This window comes from Manduca sexta, chromosome 5 (genome assembly GCF_014839805.1).
Source record: "Manduca sexta isolate Smith_Timp_Sample1 chromosome 5, JHU_Msex_v1.0, whole genome shotgun sequence".
Taxonomy (NCBI): domain Eukaryota; kingdom Metazoa; phylum Arthropoda; class Insecta; order Lepidoptera; family Sphingidae; genus Manduca; species Manduca sexta.
Genome location: NC_051119.1, coordinates 3,732,581 through 3,752,633, shown reverse-complemented (window position 1 = coordinate 3,752,633; position 20,053 = coordinate 3,732,581). Strand labels below are relative to the sequence as shown.

General features: G+C 36.0%; 1 protein-coding gene across 3 annotated transcripts in view; it reads right to left on the bottom strand.

Annotated features, from left to right (window-relative positions):
- Positions 1 to 18,113, bottom strand: part of LOC115452060 (UDP-glucuronosyltransferase 2B4) — a 32,344-nt gene extending 14,231 nt beyond the window's left edge. The window contains exon 1 of one of the 3 annotated variants that reach the window (XM_037444141.1): positions 17,204 to 18,113. In XM_037444141.1, the coding sequence (XP_037300038.1) occupies positions 17,204 to 18,058 (855 nt within the window). In that variant the 5' untranslated portion in view covers positions 18,059 to 18,113. Of the gene's footprint in view, positions 1 to 5,553; positions 6,405 to 10,551; positions 11,389 to 17,203 lie in introns of those variants that run through there. The other 2 variants (XM_037444162.1, XM_037444158.1) reach the window with 2 other exon arrangements.
- Positions 18,114 to 20,053: the final 1,940 nt, after the last annotated feature.

Sequence of the window (20,053 nt, the reverse complement as noted above, 5' to 3'; positions counted from 1 at the left end):
TAAATTGAACTGCAATCCATTCAAACTGACTTTAGTATGCTATGCCACAAGCTTTTAAGATTAACCATGCTATAGTATGGTTAATCTTGACAGCTTGTGGTTGTGTACGGGGTGGCGCTTACGATATAAGAACTCGAGTCTAAATGTAAACCTGGATTTGAATAAAAAATATTAGTCAAAGAAGTAAAGTGAATAAATAGTTTATAACAGTGACGTTTTGGTTGCCAGTTTAGTTCTGATTTTGAACAAATAGTTTATATTATGGACGTTTATGTCTATAGAATATACGTTAAAGATGTTTACCGATTTCTCCGTCTATGAAGGTCTAATTTTAAATCTTCTTTTGGGTTAGATTTTGTATAGCTTTAAAATGGAATGAGATCTTAGAACCTTCAATGGTGTAAAGGGAACGGTTCAAAAATACAATTAATGGTGATTATTTTTGTATTGGGTTCTAAAAGGTTTCATATTTTACTAGTGGGCTCCACAGATGTTGGCTTCCCACTCCGAATTTAATGTAAACTCCCTTTCAACTTTTGGGTTTCAACAACAGCGCCACATAACCGATCCAAAATTTTCCTGATTCGACCTCGAACAAATTTGACTCTCATTAAATTTTTTATTGAAATCGATTATTAGATTTCGAATATTATAATACAGAAATATTACCCAAATTGAAAACGTTTCCCGTTTTTCAACCGACTTTAAAAAAGGAAGAGGTCTCGATTCGACTGTATTTTTTTTTGATTTTTTTTTAAATTAATGTTTAATACAGTCCTTGTCTTGATAATTAGGAACCATCGATATAATATATTGTAAAGAACACAATAAAAAATAAAACAGGCAATCCGGTCGTGCCGCTCTAAATTTGGTTAAAATAATTACACATTCACGCTTTTTATCCCCGAGAGGGTTGGTAAATGGCACGACTGGTGCCCCTATTTCCCACCGAGTGTATTTCGTCCCATAATAGAAGGCGAGCCTATCGCTGTACCCACACACACATCCCGCATTTATCCCCGAAGGGGTATGCAGAGGCGCAACTAGGGCACCCACTTTTCGCCAAGTATGTTCCGTCCCATGATGTGATAGGGTGCGAGCCTATCGCTATATCGGGCACAAATTCAGTCATAGATACTGAGTATAAAAACCCGATATTACTTTGCCCGATCCGGAGAACGAACCCGAAATCTCAGTACTGCAGTCGTACCATAATACAATACTACCGTCGTAGTCAATTAAAAAAAATATTTTAATTGAAATCAGGTAGGTACTTCAACGCGTATAATTATTATGCATTATTGCTTATTTTTATTTGTCATAAATATTTACGTAGTATATAAATAATTAATTTTCATACGTCCGCATAGCTGCCGGGCAATGTGTAATAACTACTAACCGGCGCATGCGCACTCACGAGCTTAGCCGAAGGGGTCCAGCCGGCCTAGCATGCGCACGACGACAAAATTTTGTCGACACTTTTTCTCGTGATTTTGTCGTTTATCTCTATATGTCTACCGACACTAACATGCGCGCTCATTTTCTCGACTTGTCACGAGAAAAGTAGAGAAAAATTAATGTTTTATTAATCTGTGGTATTTTTGTCTACAAACCCTAACATGAGCAAATAATTTTATCGTTTTTTGACACACGTAAACGAGATATTTGTCTTCTTTGATATTGTACGAAGAGATAAACCGAGAAAATTATCAATTTAATTTATTCGTTAAAACGCGATGGTGGTATCTTACTATAGTAAAATAATATCGATATACGACAAACGAGAGGCGTGTAAAGTGGAAAGAAGACATATTATACTTAATTGATTTATGATTTCCCTTTGCTACAAAACGAATGGCATTATATATTAAAGAAAAGTTTGCTCCCGATTTGGAGTCTCAAGCCAAAGGCATAGCCGTCCGTTTAAAGGTAATTGAATATATTTATTACATACTTAATTACATAAGTAGCTGAGTTTAATATCAATTGAAGTATTTTGATTTATAGATAATGGAATCATTTTTATTTTTTTTAGGTGAGACTCGTGAATTTTACGTGCAAGGTATGTTAGGGCTCTTAGATTGTACCCATATAAAAATATTACCTCCTAATGAGCCACAAAGTGCACAATATCAAAAATGTGGAAGGATGCCTGCGACACCAAGGTTCAACTGGTAATGTACTATTAATTAATTATTAGAGTTAATAGAAATAAAAAATGAATGTACTTTGAGAAATATCTTCACAATTAATACATAGCGTGTTACCTTTCATAAAAATGAAATTAGTGTGCCAACTAATGAGGTAATAAGAGCTATTTAATCAGATTAATTGCAGTTTTAATTTTGTTTATTTTAATACTACAAATACAAATGAGTAACTTGTTTTACCATAATGTTTTGCAAAACTAGTACCTATATGTTACCAAAAAAATGTCACATTATGGATTCAAACAGCCAAACTCTTAATGTGAATGCCAGGTATCGGAGAAGATACTATTACTATGCAACTTAACAATATAAACAAACTTTATTAAAAACTTCATTTACACTGATTGTATACTGATGGACTTAACAATAATGGATATATGGTTATACACTGTTTCAAATAGTTGTTTGACTATATTATTTTACCACTGGTACAACTTCACATTATATTACTATTGTTAAGTAACTGTAGGTAATGCAGTATTTTATGTTACAGTGTTCCACTGGAGGAAACTATTATAAATGACCATCATATGTGAGAATCACCTGTACAATTATCAGTACCTGCAAGTGTCTCACAAGCAGGATGACCTCAATTATAATAAATAGATATTTTCCTATGTAAATAATGTATATTTTATTATATTCACATTTTAAATATCAAGATAGTTTTCATTATTACAACAAAATCTTCTACACAAATTTAGGCAACAATAGAATATTTCATAATAACTTGTTATACAACAAATTTCCTACAATTACTGTAATGAAATACTATGAACACTTACAAGAAACAGAAATTGCACTCTCAAATAATTGCTGCAGTTTACTTATATTATTAATTTCCTAAACCAACAGAACAAGAACACAACAGAACAGAACCAAATTTCCTAACATACAGATGTTTTATCTAGTGTATAAATAAAGATACCTAACGAAATATATATACATGATATTAAGTATTTAAAAAATGTAGTTTTTCTTAAAAAAAACTGGTTATAAAAATACATATTTTCATTAAAGTATTAAGTTCAAACCGAGCAACTAAAAAACTTTATGGGAGTAGTATTTGGTAAGCTCTTCAACATGGTGTTGACTGCTGGGCTGGGGACATTCCAATGAATATAGAGGCACTTGATTCACGGAACTAAAACAAAAAGAAAATATATACTTACTTCATATTTTAATAAACACTAATACTAAAAAACATCAATTACCATCGAATAAGAACAAACTTGAGCTTTGTGGCTGCAAAGTTCAACTTACAACATTGGTGTTTTGCTAATAAGGTTATTGTTTCACTATACTTACATCAATTGGGTATTTTGTGAGGCCCAAAGCCACAGCCATCTCCTTCCCGATTGGACTATTGATTCCATTAGGCATTATGGTACATCGTTCTCACGGCGGGGCGTAGTCATCCGAGGTAAAGTCCGGTTTGGGCACCATATACTCGTACAAATAATTGTCTTATTAGATTTTATTTGATTTGTGTCTTGTTACTTCGTACTCCAAAATAGGGCGGAGCTGTTATTTTGTGTTAGAATCCTTATTATATTGTACAATATTATTATTAATTTTGAATTTGTTTACTTATTTACGTTTTTATTTACATTATGCTCTTTGTTATGACATAAACTGTCACATAAAACGTCAAAAAAACCTAATTGGATCATAGATTTATAAAAATTGAATGAACTAAAACCATTGTAGCTATATTAGAAAATAAAATGTTTAGAATATATATTTCAATGGGCAACATCGGTTTGTCTTCACGAGTAAACTTATGTCTTCAACGAGGAATTTGTCGATCGTGGTGCGCATGTTAGAGAAAACGAGATATTTATCGACATCGACAATTTGTCTACTCTCGTTCTCGAGATATCTCGTGATGCGCATGCTAGGCCGGCAGTACTTCGTTCCTACCCGTGGCTATACTCCGCCGCGGCCCTATGCCTGGGAATACGTGCCTATAAAAGGTAATTTCCAAGCGTTGCATCCGTCAACGCCTTGGAAGATGCTTAGCGCGTTATAACTCCTAATTTTGACAGACAAGTCAAAATTATCAAATTGTAATTTTTTTTTTTAATATCATAATGAAAAAAAGATGTGCGAAGATATAATTATAGAAGAGAGATGTCGCCTAATACAGGCACTCAAAAGAGAGGTCCAGCGACTAGCTATAACAACAAACTTTGTTCAAAAATATATACCTAAAACTTATTCTTAAAAATATATACATCTAAAATAATGGTGTTTGACTTTGAATCGTAATGACGCAGCAGGAAACTCGTCGAAGTAAAATAGGATGCAACAATGCACTTTCGGTATTATTTTTACTATTGTTATGAAAATTATAAATTATAATTATTAATTAACATTTAAATTGCTAGCTAAACTAGATAAATACGTTAACTTTTTAATGTATTAATGTTATTATTGTTAAGCGTATTATATTGTAAAACCAAATAATATTATGTTTGCTATTAGCATAGTCCTGTATTAATGATAATACTACTTATGTGGAATGTGGACTCTACAATTATTGTCCCGATTGTCGTTTCTGCGCATGGGTTGATACCAAAGAGTCTCGAGCAACATCTTCGGAAGCTCTCAATTCGCCATTGGGTCGGAGGCCAGGTGCAGAAGGCAGTATTGCTGGACACGGCGCGCATTATGAGGAGATTCCTCACTTTGAATCCCTAACCGCGCGTGACCTGGGTCTTGAGCTTCGCCATCGGAGGGTCATTATTTTGTTAATATTTTTATATGCATGTTTTTTTTAAATATATATGTAAAAATTTAAAGAAAACCTTTCGAATAAAGAAAATTGACAAATACTTATGTATTCCCTAGAAAAGTGTGTGCATTGTGCATTTGCTTAAACGTTATGTAAAATACTATGTACTTAATTTGTTACGTACAATTTTTTATTTTCCCTAATAAATATAAAATGAAATAAAAATCTGTTGTATAGTAACAACATACGGTCTAAATTTAATTAGACACTTCAAAATTGATAACCTGTTATGTTAATTTTTAGTGGTTTTGTAGGCGGTTTAATACTCTCGGCGTGACGGCCTTCATATCCACGTGTCGGATATCCATAAAACAGATTATGTTTTATGCTATGTTGATGTCTCCGCCTCTTTTATCAGTGGCCGTCCTGAGCCGAGGCCGTGACCCTTTAGATGGTCGCCCTCAGCGTGGTCACTTAAGGGATCGCTGTGCCTAAAGCACTCACCCGCAAGACCGGTGTGTTTGTATAAACCGGTCCTGCCAGGCTAACAAACGTATGTCAGATACAAATATATATATATATATATATATATATTTTATTGCTTACCTGAGGCAGTGGCTTTGTTGGGTTCTGATGTATCCCACCCATGAACACCACATTCGGCGGCACCGGACGATTCCTTTCCCAAATAGGATGCACGTTCAAAAACAGCATGTCCATGTTCTTCAACAATTCATCTAGGGAAGGAGTATCAGGACCAAACAGTCTCCTAATCATTGCCTCTTCTTTCACAATAGAATCATCGAACAGTTTATTTAAGTAATAATAATTATAAAGTTCGTTTATCTTCTCCCAGAGAGACAAATCGTATACCCTTTGACGAAGAGATGAAGGGTAAAGGATCTGTTGAGTAGGAGCGCCCACGGCATCGAACACTGTATACAATCCACCAAAGGAACTGACTACTATCGTTGGTGCTTTAAACACGTGCGTCAATGCAAGAAGTGGTCGCACACAAGCTTCCAAAAGTAGCAAATCGAAATTACTCTTAGTGCCATTGAGGAGTTCTTTCACTTCATCAGTAAGGACTTGTTGTTCAAATATAGTTGAAAATAGTTCCATAACTGTATTTGCTTGGGTGAATAGATCATCATTCTTCCCTGTAGTGGTCGATAGGAAATGCTTTCTCCAAATTTCGTAGGAGATGTCGTGGACATCTATCTCTGTCAAGTTCTTTGGTGCTTGCCCCTTCGGGTATACAGGATCTGTGGTCACTACGATTACTTCGTGTCCTCGCCTCGCTAACTCATGAACTAGAGGTCTGAAAGCCACTTGATGGCTGATGGAAGGAGTCGGGAAGAAACCAAGAATCCTCGCTGCATCACTCACTGATGATATTACAGTTATAGTTAAAATAAATAACCACATTTTAACTATACGTTAGACTTATTCGTAGCACGGGTGTATTGTGAATGAACCAGTTTGGTTCTCATGTTTATATATAAGGTACGAGTTTTATATCTCGTTTTTGTAAAATCATGCTTAGGTGGCTATTAAAATGTTCACAATTTGCGTCGCAGATGCTGTACAGTGTACACTTGACGACAAAATATACTACTTTATAAATGATAGCTAAAATTAGCGCAAATATCACACCATAGAAGTGTATATTATATTATTTTAAAACTATAAATTGTTAGCATCTGTTTGATGTTAACCAACCTACGTAGTTATTCGTGGTCTCACTCTTAATTTTATGAATTAATTGAAAATCTTGTTGGAAGTAAACGCGGATTTTTGCCACACATAGGTCGCACATTAACATAATTATGTTTCATCGCGGAAAAATTACAGTCTTTTTTTCCATGAATAGTCTTTAACCTAACGTTCTACAAGGTGAATTCTAGATTTTGTTTTTTCTGTGTGTTTTACACTCTGTTTTAAATGAATAAAAGTAAATAATACTTACGACAAATAACTTATTTTTTACTACCTTATGCACGCGTCTCCGCCCGAGTTAATGAATATTCCCGAAAAAAATACAACTGAAAAAGTTGCAGAAAAGCAAATTTCATATGCTCGGACAGTATGCTTATACCAGTAATTTTAGTCTAAAGACCAAACTACTGACACGATTTTAAAAGGAAATTCAATAGAACTAATGTAGAAGCATGGTCTTCAAATAAAATAAATGATTTTTCAAATCAGTTAATAAATGACTTCCGAGGTAACAAACAAAAAATAATCGTCGAATAGAGAATCTGTTCGTTTTTTTGAAGTCGGATTAATGAATTAAATTTGTAATGTTGATCTCTCAGCCCGATTAATCCGAATCAAACCCAATGATAGTTTGTTAGCATACTTTATTTTCATTCTATAATTTTCGACAATCAAGACAGTGATTCAAATCGAACAAAAAAGCAATAGGACAAATAAAAAGTACGAAAAATACTAGGGATTCTTTAAAAAACAAGATAGTAGACTTAATTCTCGTATTGAAGTGGAATAATTAAAGTCTGCTAAATTAAATGCTAAGTCATTGTTATAAAGCAAAATGGTCATCGCATCACGCGTGGACGGATGGAATAATTTCGCTAATTATTTTTTTTGTTTTGTTAATGATTGCCACAAGAAGGTTCTTATAAAAGAAAAAATTAAGAAAGTTGAGCAGAACATTAGAAAATTAAAAAATACTTAACGACAATATTAATTTTACATAACTGTAAGTTGTTTGAAATAACTGTCAGCGATTGATAGAATGCGTGTATCATAGAGCATTACAATAATAAATACTATTTATAATACCAATTCGAATTGAATATTCATAGTTAAGACAGGACAACGTCTGCCGTCTCTACGTCTGTTTCACAACTTCTGAGTTAATGTACGTGTCATATAAATGTATAATCCCATCAAATATAAAAGTCCCACTCTAATTTATATTCCCAATGTGGTATTCAAATGATTACTGTCTACATTACTTAATATGATGTCAAATAAAATTTACTTGTGACTTATGAATCAAATAGTATTCGTTATAGAAATATTCACCTCACTGTATAAAATGTTTTATTATTAAATAATATCAGCCCTATATTAATACTGTCCCACTACTGGACACGGGCTTCCTCTACTACTAAGAGGGGTAAGACTTTTCTCCACAACGACTTAATGTTGGCAGACTTGACATACATTCTTTATAATGAAGAACTTAGATATGCAGGTTTCCTTCACAGTTAAAGCCAGCGATAATTCACAAAGAATACACATAACTTCAGAAAAGTCAGAGGTGCGTGCCCTTGGGTTTTCTACCTACGAACATTCGTGTCGGCAGTCCGTTCCACTCCAAACTAGGCTATCACCACATCTAATAAATAAACAAACATGTAAACTGCATATAATGCAGTATTTCCGTTAAATGGCAGTTTAACCACTTAGTAAATCTATGCGATATATTCCCATTATTGTGTACTCAAACTGTGAGTTAAGGTGAACCTTATATAATAAAAATAATATCAGCCCTGTATTATATACTTGCCCACTGCTGAGCACGGGCCTCCTCTACTACAGAGAGGGATTAGGCCTTAGTCCACCACGCTGTAGTGCGGATTGGTAGACTTCACACACCTTCGAAATTCTTATAGAGAACTTCTCAGATGTGCAGGCTTCCTTACGATGTTTTCCTTCACCGTTAAAGCGAACGATAAATTCACAAAGAATAGACACATGACTTTAGAAAAGTCAGAGGTGTGTTCCTTTGGGATTTGAACCTGCGGACATTCGTCTTGGCAGTCCGTTCCACACCCAACTAGACTATCGCCGCTTAAGGTGAACCTTACGTTAAATTTAAACCTAGTACACCTTAAATTGCAATAAGTTATAGCTAATATCCATTCAATTTGAACATAGAATAATTATAATAATAATTTGTTACGTTACGCGAATGTTAGACATCGAAATGAAAGAATCTGACTTTATAGCAGATTTTTATATTATGAATTTTCTCATTTCATGGTCTATTCAGAAACACTTAAATACAATTCACCAATGTGAGAATCAAAACAGTGCCCTTCCTGGCGTTAAATCCTACATAATTCACACAGCTGGATGAGATAAATACAACGGTTTACCTGATTATAAACACAAAAATGTGGATAATAAAATTATGTAAAGCACTATATTCTAAGACTTATATAAAAAACTTGCTGTGCTAGTGGCTTCGCCCGCGTGCGAATCCCTGTGTCATAATTTTTTTTCGCGTAATTCCCGATCCACGGGATTTTTTGCAACCTCGCAACTTCTTCAACAGTAATCTTTATATTCCAGAAAATTTACAAAAAACTGTAATGTACTATTTATCCAAACCTACCTCAATGCACTATCGTTTAGTAAAAACCGTACAAGAATTCGTTCATAAGATTTTGAGAAAATCAATTACGTACAGACAAACAGCTTTGAGGGACTTTGTTTTATAATATGTAAAGATAAATACAGCTTTGGCTGCAGCTCTGCCAAAAGTAGCCTATAGCACTCAGGAATAATGTAGTTTTCTATAAGTGAAATAAGTTGCAGAGTTTAGTAGTTTCTAAGCTAAGCGAAGCGAAGCGGCGATAGCCTAGTTGGTTATGGAACGGACTGCCGAGACGAATGTCCGCAGGTTCAAAACGCAAGGGCGCACACCTCTGACTTTTCTAAAATTATGTGTGTATTCTTTCTAAATTATCGCTTGCTTTAACGGTGAAGGAAAACATCATGAGTAAACCTATATACCTGAGAAGATCTTTGTAGGAATTTTGAATGTGTGTGTAGTCTACCAATCCGCACTAGACCAGCGTGGTGGACTAAGGCCTAATCCTTCTCACTAGTAGAGGGGGCCCGTGCCCAATAGTGGGACAGTACAGGGCTGATATTATATTAATTATATATATAAGCTAAGTGCGTCCAAACAAATAAACTCTTCAGCTTTATATTAATATAGTTTATTATTGGTCGCCCAGTGGTCAAAATTCTAATGATTTTTAATGATATTAAGGTTCTTTTGGACACCTTTTCCTTTTTTTCAGATCGACATCAGCGATTTTTTTAATGCATAATTGTGAAGTAGATATTAAAACTGTAATCTTTAGGGGCACATACACCTCAGTCAGCCCCATGACCATGAAGGCTGTAGAGTCTTCGAAACATCGGACGAACATTGTAATATAAATAACCACAATAAAAACGGAAAACTGGTTTTATTTCAATACAAATCACTTTAGTTTGTAGTGTAATTAATTAATATTCGAGTTCAAAATATTTCTTTTACCATATTTTGTATTTATTTTGTCAGAACCAAAGACCTTTTCTACGCCATAGAGTATTATTGTAATTACTTGTTTATTTATAAAAGTGATAAACTTAACGAGGCATTTAACAAATGGTAGATAAATATTATATTTATTTTCATTTTGTCTTTTGTTCGCAGACTCGTTATTCCTTATCACACGGGATTCAATTTTATTTATAGTCTAACAAAGTTTACTGCACCTGATGTTAAGTGAAGAAGTCCAAGGAAATGTTAACTAGCAAAATATAATACTAAAATCGGATATTTATCTTTCTTACCTTAGGCAGTTCTTTCTCAGGTTTCTGATGTATCCCACCCATGAACACCACATTCGGCGGCACTGGACGATTTCCCTCCCAAATAGGATGTACATTCAAGAATAGCATGTCCATATTCTTTAGCAATTCCTCCAACGAGGGTATATCAGGCCCGAATAGCTTCTTTGTAAGTTCGTTACTTTTAACAGCTGATTTTGCGAATATGCTCTCGAAGTAATACTGTTTATATAATTCTTTTATTTTATCCCACAAAGACAGTTGATATGATTTTTGCCGAAAACTATTAGGATATAGAATCGGATGATTAGGAGCTCCCACAGCTTCGTGCACTCCAAAGAATCCTCCAAGAGAACTTACAAAGATTGTAGGCGTTTTCAAAACATGTGACAATGCCCATGCTGGACGTACACACACTTCAACGAATAGTAAATCGAATGTATTATTTCTGTTACTGATGAGATCTTTCACTTCATCAGCAAGAACTTGCTGTTCGAATATAATATCAAATAACTGCATTATAATGTCCATTTGGTTGTATGTATGTTCATTTCTCCCTGCAGGAGTGCTTGATATAAATTTCTTCGTCCATGTTTCATAGGAAATATCATGCACATCTATCTCTGTTAAGTTTGGCGACGCTTGTCCCTTCGGGAAGGCTGGGTCCGGGGTAACGACGACTACTTCGTGCCCTCGTCTCGCTAGCTCGTGTATCAAAGGCCTAAAAGCTACTTGATGGCTGATAGAAGGCGTTGGAAAGAACCCTAAGATCCTTGCTGCATCGCTCATTGATGCCAGAACGATCACTAGCGCGTACCACATCGTGAAACACGTTCAACGCACGAACAGTACTTGGATACAGTGAACAAGTACAGCTGGTGTGGTGTTTATATCGAAACTGACGATATTTACTCCTTGTTTACGATGTGCGTGGTATGTATAATGTGATGTTTATATTAAGGACGATTTTATTGTTGAAAAGTGTAGTTATTCGAACTTCTGACGTATTTTTAATGACATAAAACTCTTTATTAATGTAATATCTGTGCTCGTAGTTCTGTTCGTGTAAAACTATAGTACGGGGACCACTAAAGTATTTCACCTTTTTATTAAATAGTACCGTTTTATTCAATAGTTACAGAGATTTTTCACAAAACACACACACACACACACACACACACACACACACAAATAACACGCATTTATCCCCGAAGGGTTATTCATAGGCGCAACCAGGGCACCCACATTTCGCCAAGTCTGTTCCGTCCCATGATGTGATAGGAGGCGAGCCTATTGTCACACTGGGCACAGGATCCAGGCTCTGGGCTGATACTATGCAGAAAAATCCAAATATCACTTTGCCCGACCCGGGATTTGAACCCAGGACCTCAGAGCGCTGCCGTACCGCGCATGCAGTACAACTACTCCACCGAGGCAATCTCAGTCACCGAGTTTTTCGAGTTACTACAAAAAAATGCTTAATAATATTATTATAGATAATACATGTACAGCATTCAGACATCTCCTTATTTAGTCGAAGCATAGTTTGGCCATGATAATGCTTCAGTTCCGGTTGGGCAAGTAAATGAACTAAAGTTATAAGGTTAAAAGGTTATACCTTTAGGTCCAAAATGAGTTACGAAGGTCATGCTACTTAAAATTTTGGGCGTTTTCAAATGTGCTTACTAACATGGCTCTCCAATGACTTCTTTGTCACTTATGATCAAGCACAAAAATGTATTTCCGAACTATCATATCAGGGTAACCAATGGAGTTATGGGCTTTTTGACACTAAAGACGTTTATCTCTCTTTATATACATAAAAATGAATCCCTATTTCCCTTAGTCACGCCATCACGCGTGAACGGCTGGACCGATTTCACTATTTTTTTTTGTTGTGTTTGTTATTGTCAGGAGACGGTTCTTATGAAAGAAAAAAATCAAAAGATTGCGCGGAAAATTAAAAAAATTAAGAAAACTTAACGAAAATATTAATTTTATATAACGGTCAATTGTTTGAAATAACAAGCGATTGACAGAATGCGCGCTGCAAATTCACAGTTAAGACGGGACCACGTCTGTCGGGTCAACTAGTTACTTTATAAAAATTTCATCATTTTTAGTTTATAGTCGGTTATGTATTTTTACTTACTGGCATAGAGATGCTTGGCACTTACAGCTTTTTATCAGTAGCACCTGTTTGGAAATTTGTTACTTATCCCTCTTTATCCTTTTCACCAAAAGCATTAAGCATCGGTTATACCGTCCCACCATTTATAGAAATACAATATACTTAGTTATCGCTTGTACACATTTTTAAAATTTTATTTAATACTAGCTTCCGCCCGCAGCTTCGCCCGCGTGGATTTCGGACTTCAATAATGGAGCCGGTCGCGAACGTTCGAGAATGTTCGTTTTACGAAGCTACTCGCTAGGTGATTCGCTAGCCTCTAGGTGCTAAGCAAGCCGCCTGCCTGTGCGTTCGCGACCTTATATATATAAAAAAATAATCCTTATAGCATGATTCAGTATTCACGCATGATGGCTTATTATTAGCATATTTCATGTATAACTTTGGTGTTTCTATACCGATTTCTATGATTCTTTTTTATGGAATATTTAATAATGTTAACTTTTTTAATTAGGGATGACTGAGGGTGTTATAAACGTAAGAGTAGACAAATATAATGAGAAAGCTTCGAACTGCTAAGCTATCGGGAGTTACACGTGTTATTGTGAGTCAACCATAAAAGATAGACATATGCTGTCGTGGGATATTTTTTACATAATTTTAAGGAGAACATTTCCGTCATACATGATTTCTGTGTAGCTTTAACCATTAAGGTTGCACACGCGACGGAAGCTTAAAAAATGGAGTAACTTCTCCCGTTTTCCCAACATTTCCCTTCACTGCTCTGCTCTCTGTAGCGTGATGAAAAGTATATTATAACCAGCACAGGAGTATGACAAATAATTGTACCAAGTTTCGTTAAAATCCGTCGAGTAGTTTTTGTTTCTATAACGGTTATACAGACAGACAGACAGACAGACAAAAATTTTACTAATTGCATTTTTGGCATCAGTATCGATCCCTAATCACCCCCTGATAGTTATTTTGGAAATATATTTCATGTTCAGAATTGACCTCTCTACAGATTTATTATAAGTATAGATATAGAAGATAGATAGATTAGACCGTTGGTTATAAGTTAATCCATTTACAAATTCACAATACAGTTGTAGCTTAGAAGCAATTACTAAAATAAAATTTGATAATGAAACATCGTTGATACACTATCAATTTACAATGATCATTTATTTATTTGTATTTACGCCAATTTGTATCACATTATTGTTTTCAAATAGCTATTAACGAGTCGCTGATTTCAAAATCAGTTAGGTACATAGCTTAATAGCCTACATTATCAAAGCTTAACCATAACCCACATGCTACTATAAATACTTTTTGTCTTACTGTCCCTGGGTAGTCAACTGGGTAGGTACTACCGCAATGTGTATGTCTGCCGCCAAGCAGCAGTGTGTAGTCACTATTGTATTCTGGTTTGAAGGGTATTGTAGCCAGTGTAACTACTTGACATAATAAGACTTTACATCTCATCTCTCAGGATGGCGAGGGCAGTGGAATACCAAAAGAATATATTATAATTCAAGGTGTTGGATGGTGTTTTTACTATTTATGGGCGGTAGTATCGCTTACCATCAGGCGAAAAGCTCGTCTCGTCATTCAAAGCAATAAAAAAATGTTAGTTGTGGTTGTAACTGGATAGTATGATTTGAGTGTTTGTTTTCTTTTAATAATATCAGCCCTGTATTATATACTGTCCCACTGTTGGGCACGGGCCTCCTCTATCACTGAGAAGGATTAGGCGTTAAGTCCACCACGCTGGCCTAGTGCGGATTGGTAAGACTTCACACACCCTCGAAATTCCTATAGAAAACTTCTCGGGTATGCAGGTTTCCTCACGATGCCCTGTGGAACGTGGGCGTTTGGAGAATTCCACCACGGTATCCCCTGCCTGTCGTAAAAGGCGACTAATAGGGGCCATCGGGGGGTCGTCGGCGGGCAGCAGGGGGCCGTCCGCCCTTAGTGTACGTTGTGCACATCTCGCACATTGTGATGACCCCCGGGATGGACGGCAGCGTGGAAGGTAGGCCTCATGCTGCCGTTGACGCCGAGAGCGTCCTTCGGTTACGCGGGGGCTTCTGAGCCCCCCCATAGGATACGGGCCGCAACAGGCGGCACCGCGCAGGGACGACTGCGGACGAAAACTTAGACATTTCAATTAGAGGAAGCCCACAGTCGTCCCTGATGCGCCGAAGACGGCCACCGCGGAGTTTTAGTTGGTATGCCGTGCGTGTATATAGGTTAGGGACTCGGCCCGGCGGTCACCCCAAGGGCAAGATCAAATCCGGGTGGCTCAACGCCGGGCCGTAAGGCACGGTGACCCCAACATAACCGCTCAGTCGTCGTCCCCGAAGGCTGGGCGGTAGTCATAAGGCACTTTCTCCGCGAAAACAAAAAAAAAAAGTTTCCTCACGATGTTTTCTTTCACCGTTAAAGCAAGCAATAATTCACAAAAAATACATACATATTTTTTTAGAAAACTCAAAGGTGTGTGCCCTTGTGATTTGAACCTGCGGACATTCGTCTCGGCAGTCCTTTCCACAACCAACTAAGCTATCGCCGCTTTGTTTTCTTTTGTTCATAATGTATTCCACTATCAACCCAATGAAATTAAATAAAATAAACGATGTGAAGCGTCACTTATCCTCCTTTACCCATTGACGTTATTTTAGTCATGTGACTTGCCCTCAGCTATTCGCATGAGGATAATATTCTTTACTCTTTTGATTATTTTCTATGTAAATGGAACATATGTTGAATTACCTCATAAGGAAAATGAAAACAATTGAATTACCGACACAAAACCACACAAAGTAACGTCATTATATAAAAATGTATTTATATTCCCCTTGGTCATCGCATCACGCGGGAACAAATGGAACAATTTCGCTAATTCTTTTTGTTGTTAATGATTGTCAGGAGAAGTTTCTTATGAAAGAAAAAACTAAGGAAGTTGAGCGGAACGTTAGAAAATTTAACAAAACTTAACGACAATATTAATTTTACGTGACTGTCAGTTGTTTCGAATAACTGTCAGCGATTGACAGACTGCGTGTACCAGAGCATTAGAATAATAAACACTAACCCCCTTATTCATAGACGTTATTTATCTAAGGACGGAGTATTACTGTGATAACAAGTCTGTTTCTCAGCTTTGTTTATCTGACAGCTTACTGTTTCTTCAGATTTGTTTATCTTACAACCAATTAGAATCAAGTTGTATGTCAATATTAGCCAATCAAACAAACTTTTTATCTTTTATAATATACATTTAGAAGGTGTATAAAGTCTGCCAACCCGAACTAGGCCAGTCAGCTAGATTATTGCAAAGAACGTCTTAGGAATAGATGAAGTTTATGATTTAAAAGAACTAGCTTTTGCTCACGGCTCCGTGCGCGTAATGAGATTTCCGAGATAAAAACCTTCCAACGGTGTCTAGCTATTTCCATACTAAATTTCACCGCAATTTATTTGGTAGTTTATGAGTTTATAGCGTTTAAACAGATAGATGTGCCGGGAGGACTTTGTTTTGTAATACGTTGGGATTATCCCGAACTCTTTAAAAGATATTGGCTTACTTTTAAATGTTGATTGATTGATGCAAAGTCATTGTGAGAAAGACAAATTACGTTAACACGTAAATTATACATTGCGTTTAACATATATTGATATAATTATCTTAGTTTTCAACTGAAGTGGGTGACGTCAATCTCTTGAAGAAACTAGATTGTGGTATCGTTCGAAATAGTTTAAACAGTTGTGAATTCTGAGAGTCAACTCTCTCGGCGCTAGTCCCATTGAATACAAGGTAAAGGCTGACCAGGATATTAAAAAACTTGCTTTGGGGGTGCGACTTCTACTTTTTCGTATCAAAGTTAATGTTCTCAGTATAAAAAATTAGTTCAATATAATGGAGTGGTTTTTTATTTTTCTGGTCAGGGTGTAAAGACGAGATAAAAGTCTCTTATTTTCAATCGCAATTCTTTCCAAGAAACAAATGTGATATCGAGAAATTTAATAAATCGGACTATATTACATTCCTCTGCATCATGAGAAGTCAAAGAAAACCTTATAATCATTGAAAATTTTTTTATGAATCCTGATTGAATATAGAGATGCAAATAATTAAAATGTATTGTCTGTAGTGTCATTAAATGCTTGAGTTTATAATGCCCATACCACTTAAAAGGTTAATTTACCACAATTGAGACTACATGAGATTCTTAACTCCAGTCATTACTATGCAATTTTCATTCCAAGTTTATTTAAAAGGTAATATAAAAACAATCACAGAAAACATTCAAGTACTTTTTTCAATTCATGTGCATTATATTTATTTATTTAGCACTTCATATTATACAAAAGTACACAGGCGGACTTAATGCCAAAGACATTCTCTAACACTCAACCTTTGGATGGTGCAGAGATAATCATGGTGGGTGCATGAAAGAAGTAGAAAATTCAATGTGTACACTTATTACTTAGTTGCTTATGATTATAGTGTCTTACCTGAGGCAGCGGTTTCTCAGGCTTCTGATGTATGCCGCCCATGAACACTACATTCGGCGGCACCGGACGATTCCCCTCCCAAATTGGATGCACGTTCAGAAACACCATTTCCATATTCTTCAATAATTCTGTCAACGTAGGTGTATCGGGACCGAACAGTCTCTTGGTAAGTTCATTGTCCTTCATAGCTGCTTCATCAAAAATCTTCTCAAAGTAATAATGACTGTAAAGTTCACTAATCTTCTCCCATAAGGTTAACTGGTATAGTTTTTGTCGAAGCACAGTCGGATATATTAATGGATGATTAGGACCCCCTGCTGCACCAAGAACGTCATACACTTCACCAAAAGAACTCACGAGAATCGTAGGCGTTTTGAAAACATGAGACAACGACCAAGCGGGCCGAACGCATTGTTCAAGCAACAATAAATCGAATGTGCCATTTTTATTCCTGATGAGATCTTTCACTTCATCATTAAGAACTTGCTGTTCGAATATAATACGAAACAAATGGATAATAGTGGATATTTGATTGTAGGTATCGTCAGTTTTCCCTGTTGTAGTTGATAGAAAATGTTTCCTCCAAGTTTCATAGGAGATATCATGAACATCTATTTCGGTTAGGTTTGGTGGTGTTTGTCCCTTCGGGTATACAGGATCTGTGGTCACTACGACTACTTCGTGTCCTCGTCTCGCTAGCTCATGAGTTAGAGGTTTGAAAGCCACTTGATGGCTGATGGAAGGCGTTGGAAAGAAGCCCAGGATCCTTGCTGCGTCGCTCCCTAATGCCACTGCAATCACTAGTAAATAATTCCACATTTTGAAGAAACGTCCATCCACTAAGTACACTTTCATATAATGACATAAGTCAGTCTAGGTCGTATTTATATCAGAACTGCCACATGCTACTTGTTCTCGAGTTTCCTCCTAACTGTAGAGTGTTATTATTTCTCAAACAATAGTTATCGGTGCAACCTCTTCAAAGAAAAATTGTGCTCTAGTAGTACAATTGTATTTGCATTGAAACTATAATATTTTATAGACAATATATATGGCATATTAAACAAGATGGAATTGACGTTTCTGTCTTCTTGATATAACGTATATATTATTGTAATAAAGCGTAACGAACTGATGTACATTGCAGATATGAAAGAAGAAGTAATACGGAGCGGCTTCATTAGAGCCACAGAAGCCAAAACAACAGTTTTTGAACATTTGTCTGTTTGTTTGTACATGCATTACGCAAAAACGAGGGCATGGATTTGAATGCGTTGTATGTCTAGAGGTCTATCTTAAAATATAAGATCCATTTTATCTCGTCAAAATATAAAGAGAACTTTTTATCCAAAAAAAAAAACTTTGGACACAGGTAAATTGTGAAAAGAAACTAGTTTAAAATAAATATGAACTATGTACATACAACATAAGAACCATATTTGTCTGAACAATAAATATAATCTTTATACAAATGAATGTAGAACGTGCAATTGCTTACTTGATGATAAACGTTAGGATAATGATTTCTTATGTTTACGCGAATGTTAGACATTGAAATTAAACTAATTTTCCGGATTCTATCGTGTTTTTTTTGTATTTTATTTTTCTCCCGACGTTTCGAAGACTTTGCAGCATTCATGGTCACGGGGGGGAGGGGGGGAGACTAGCTTTTGCCCGCGGCTCCGCCCGCGTTATAAAATTTTTGGGGCTAAAGTTTTCCATTATAAAAGTCATGGTCTCAAACTGTCTCCATACCAAATTTCATATTAATATGCTGGGTAGTTTTAGAGTTTAACACGTTCAGGCAGACAGATGCAGCGGGGGACTTTGTTTTATAATATATTTTTGTAGAACTTTTTAAGAGGAACAATCCCGTCATACATCATTGTGGCATAACTTTAACCGTTTACGCAGCGCACGCAACGGAAGCGCTCAAAACTAATAAATTTTCCCTGTTTTTGCAACATGTTTCATTACTGCTCCGCTCCCAGTGGTCATAGCGTGATGATATATAGCCTATAGCACTCCACGAACAAAGGGCTATCTAACACAAAAATATTTTTTCTGTTCAAACCGGTAGTTTCTGAGAATAGCGCGTTCAAACAAACTAACAAACAAATAAACAAACAAGCAAACTCTTCAGCTTTATATAATAGTATAGATTAATTTACCTCGCACGACAGGCGTACTAATTAGTACCTGCTCTAATTTAATTCTGTACATTATCTAAATTTCAAATTATCTCCAACAGATTCATAAAGAACATCGTAATTAATATTTCAAGGTGATGATTAATTCCAGCTAAAAGGTACATAATCTCGGTTCTTGCAAAATATTTCGTTCAATCTATAACCCTTTTGTTAAGATAAAGACTATATTCTTGGACATCATTAATAACCGAAAACGGAGTTTTACGCGGTTCGTGTCATCGGATATATATTAAAGATATCGAAGGAGGGCTAAGAAATGTAATGTGGTTATCTATTTATTTTTATTTTAGTACTAGGGGACCTTTCTTTTACGCGCTTGGATATAAAATCAATCAAACATACATCAAGGGGTAAGTAGGGGCGCAACCAGGGTACCCACTTATCGCCAAATATTTACCCTCTCATGATGTGATAGGGGGTGAGCCTATCGCCATATAGAGCAGAAATTCCAGACTCCAGGGATATTGAGGAGAAAAACCCAAACATCACTTTTCCCGCACCGAGATTTGAACGCAGAACCTCAGAACGTATGCCACCGAGGCAGTCTAAAATCTAACCTATAATCATTATTTTCAGAAATAGTCTTGGTTCTCATATGAAATGTATGTCATAGAATAATATCACAACGATAACAGTAACC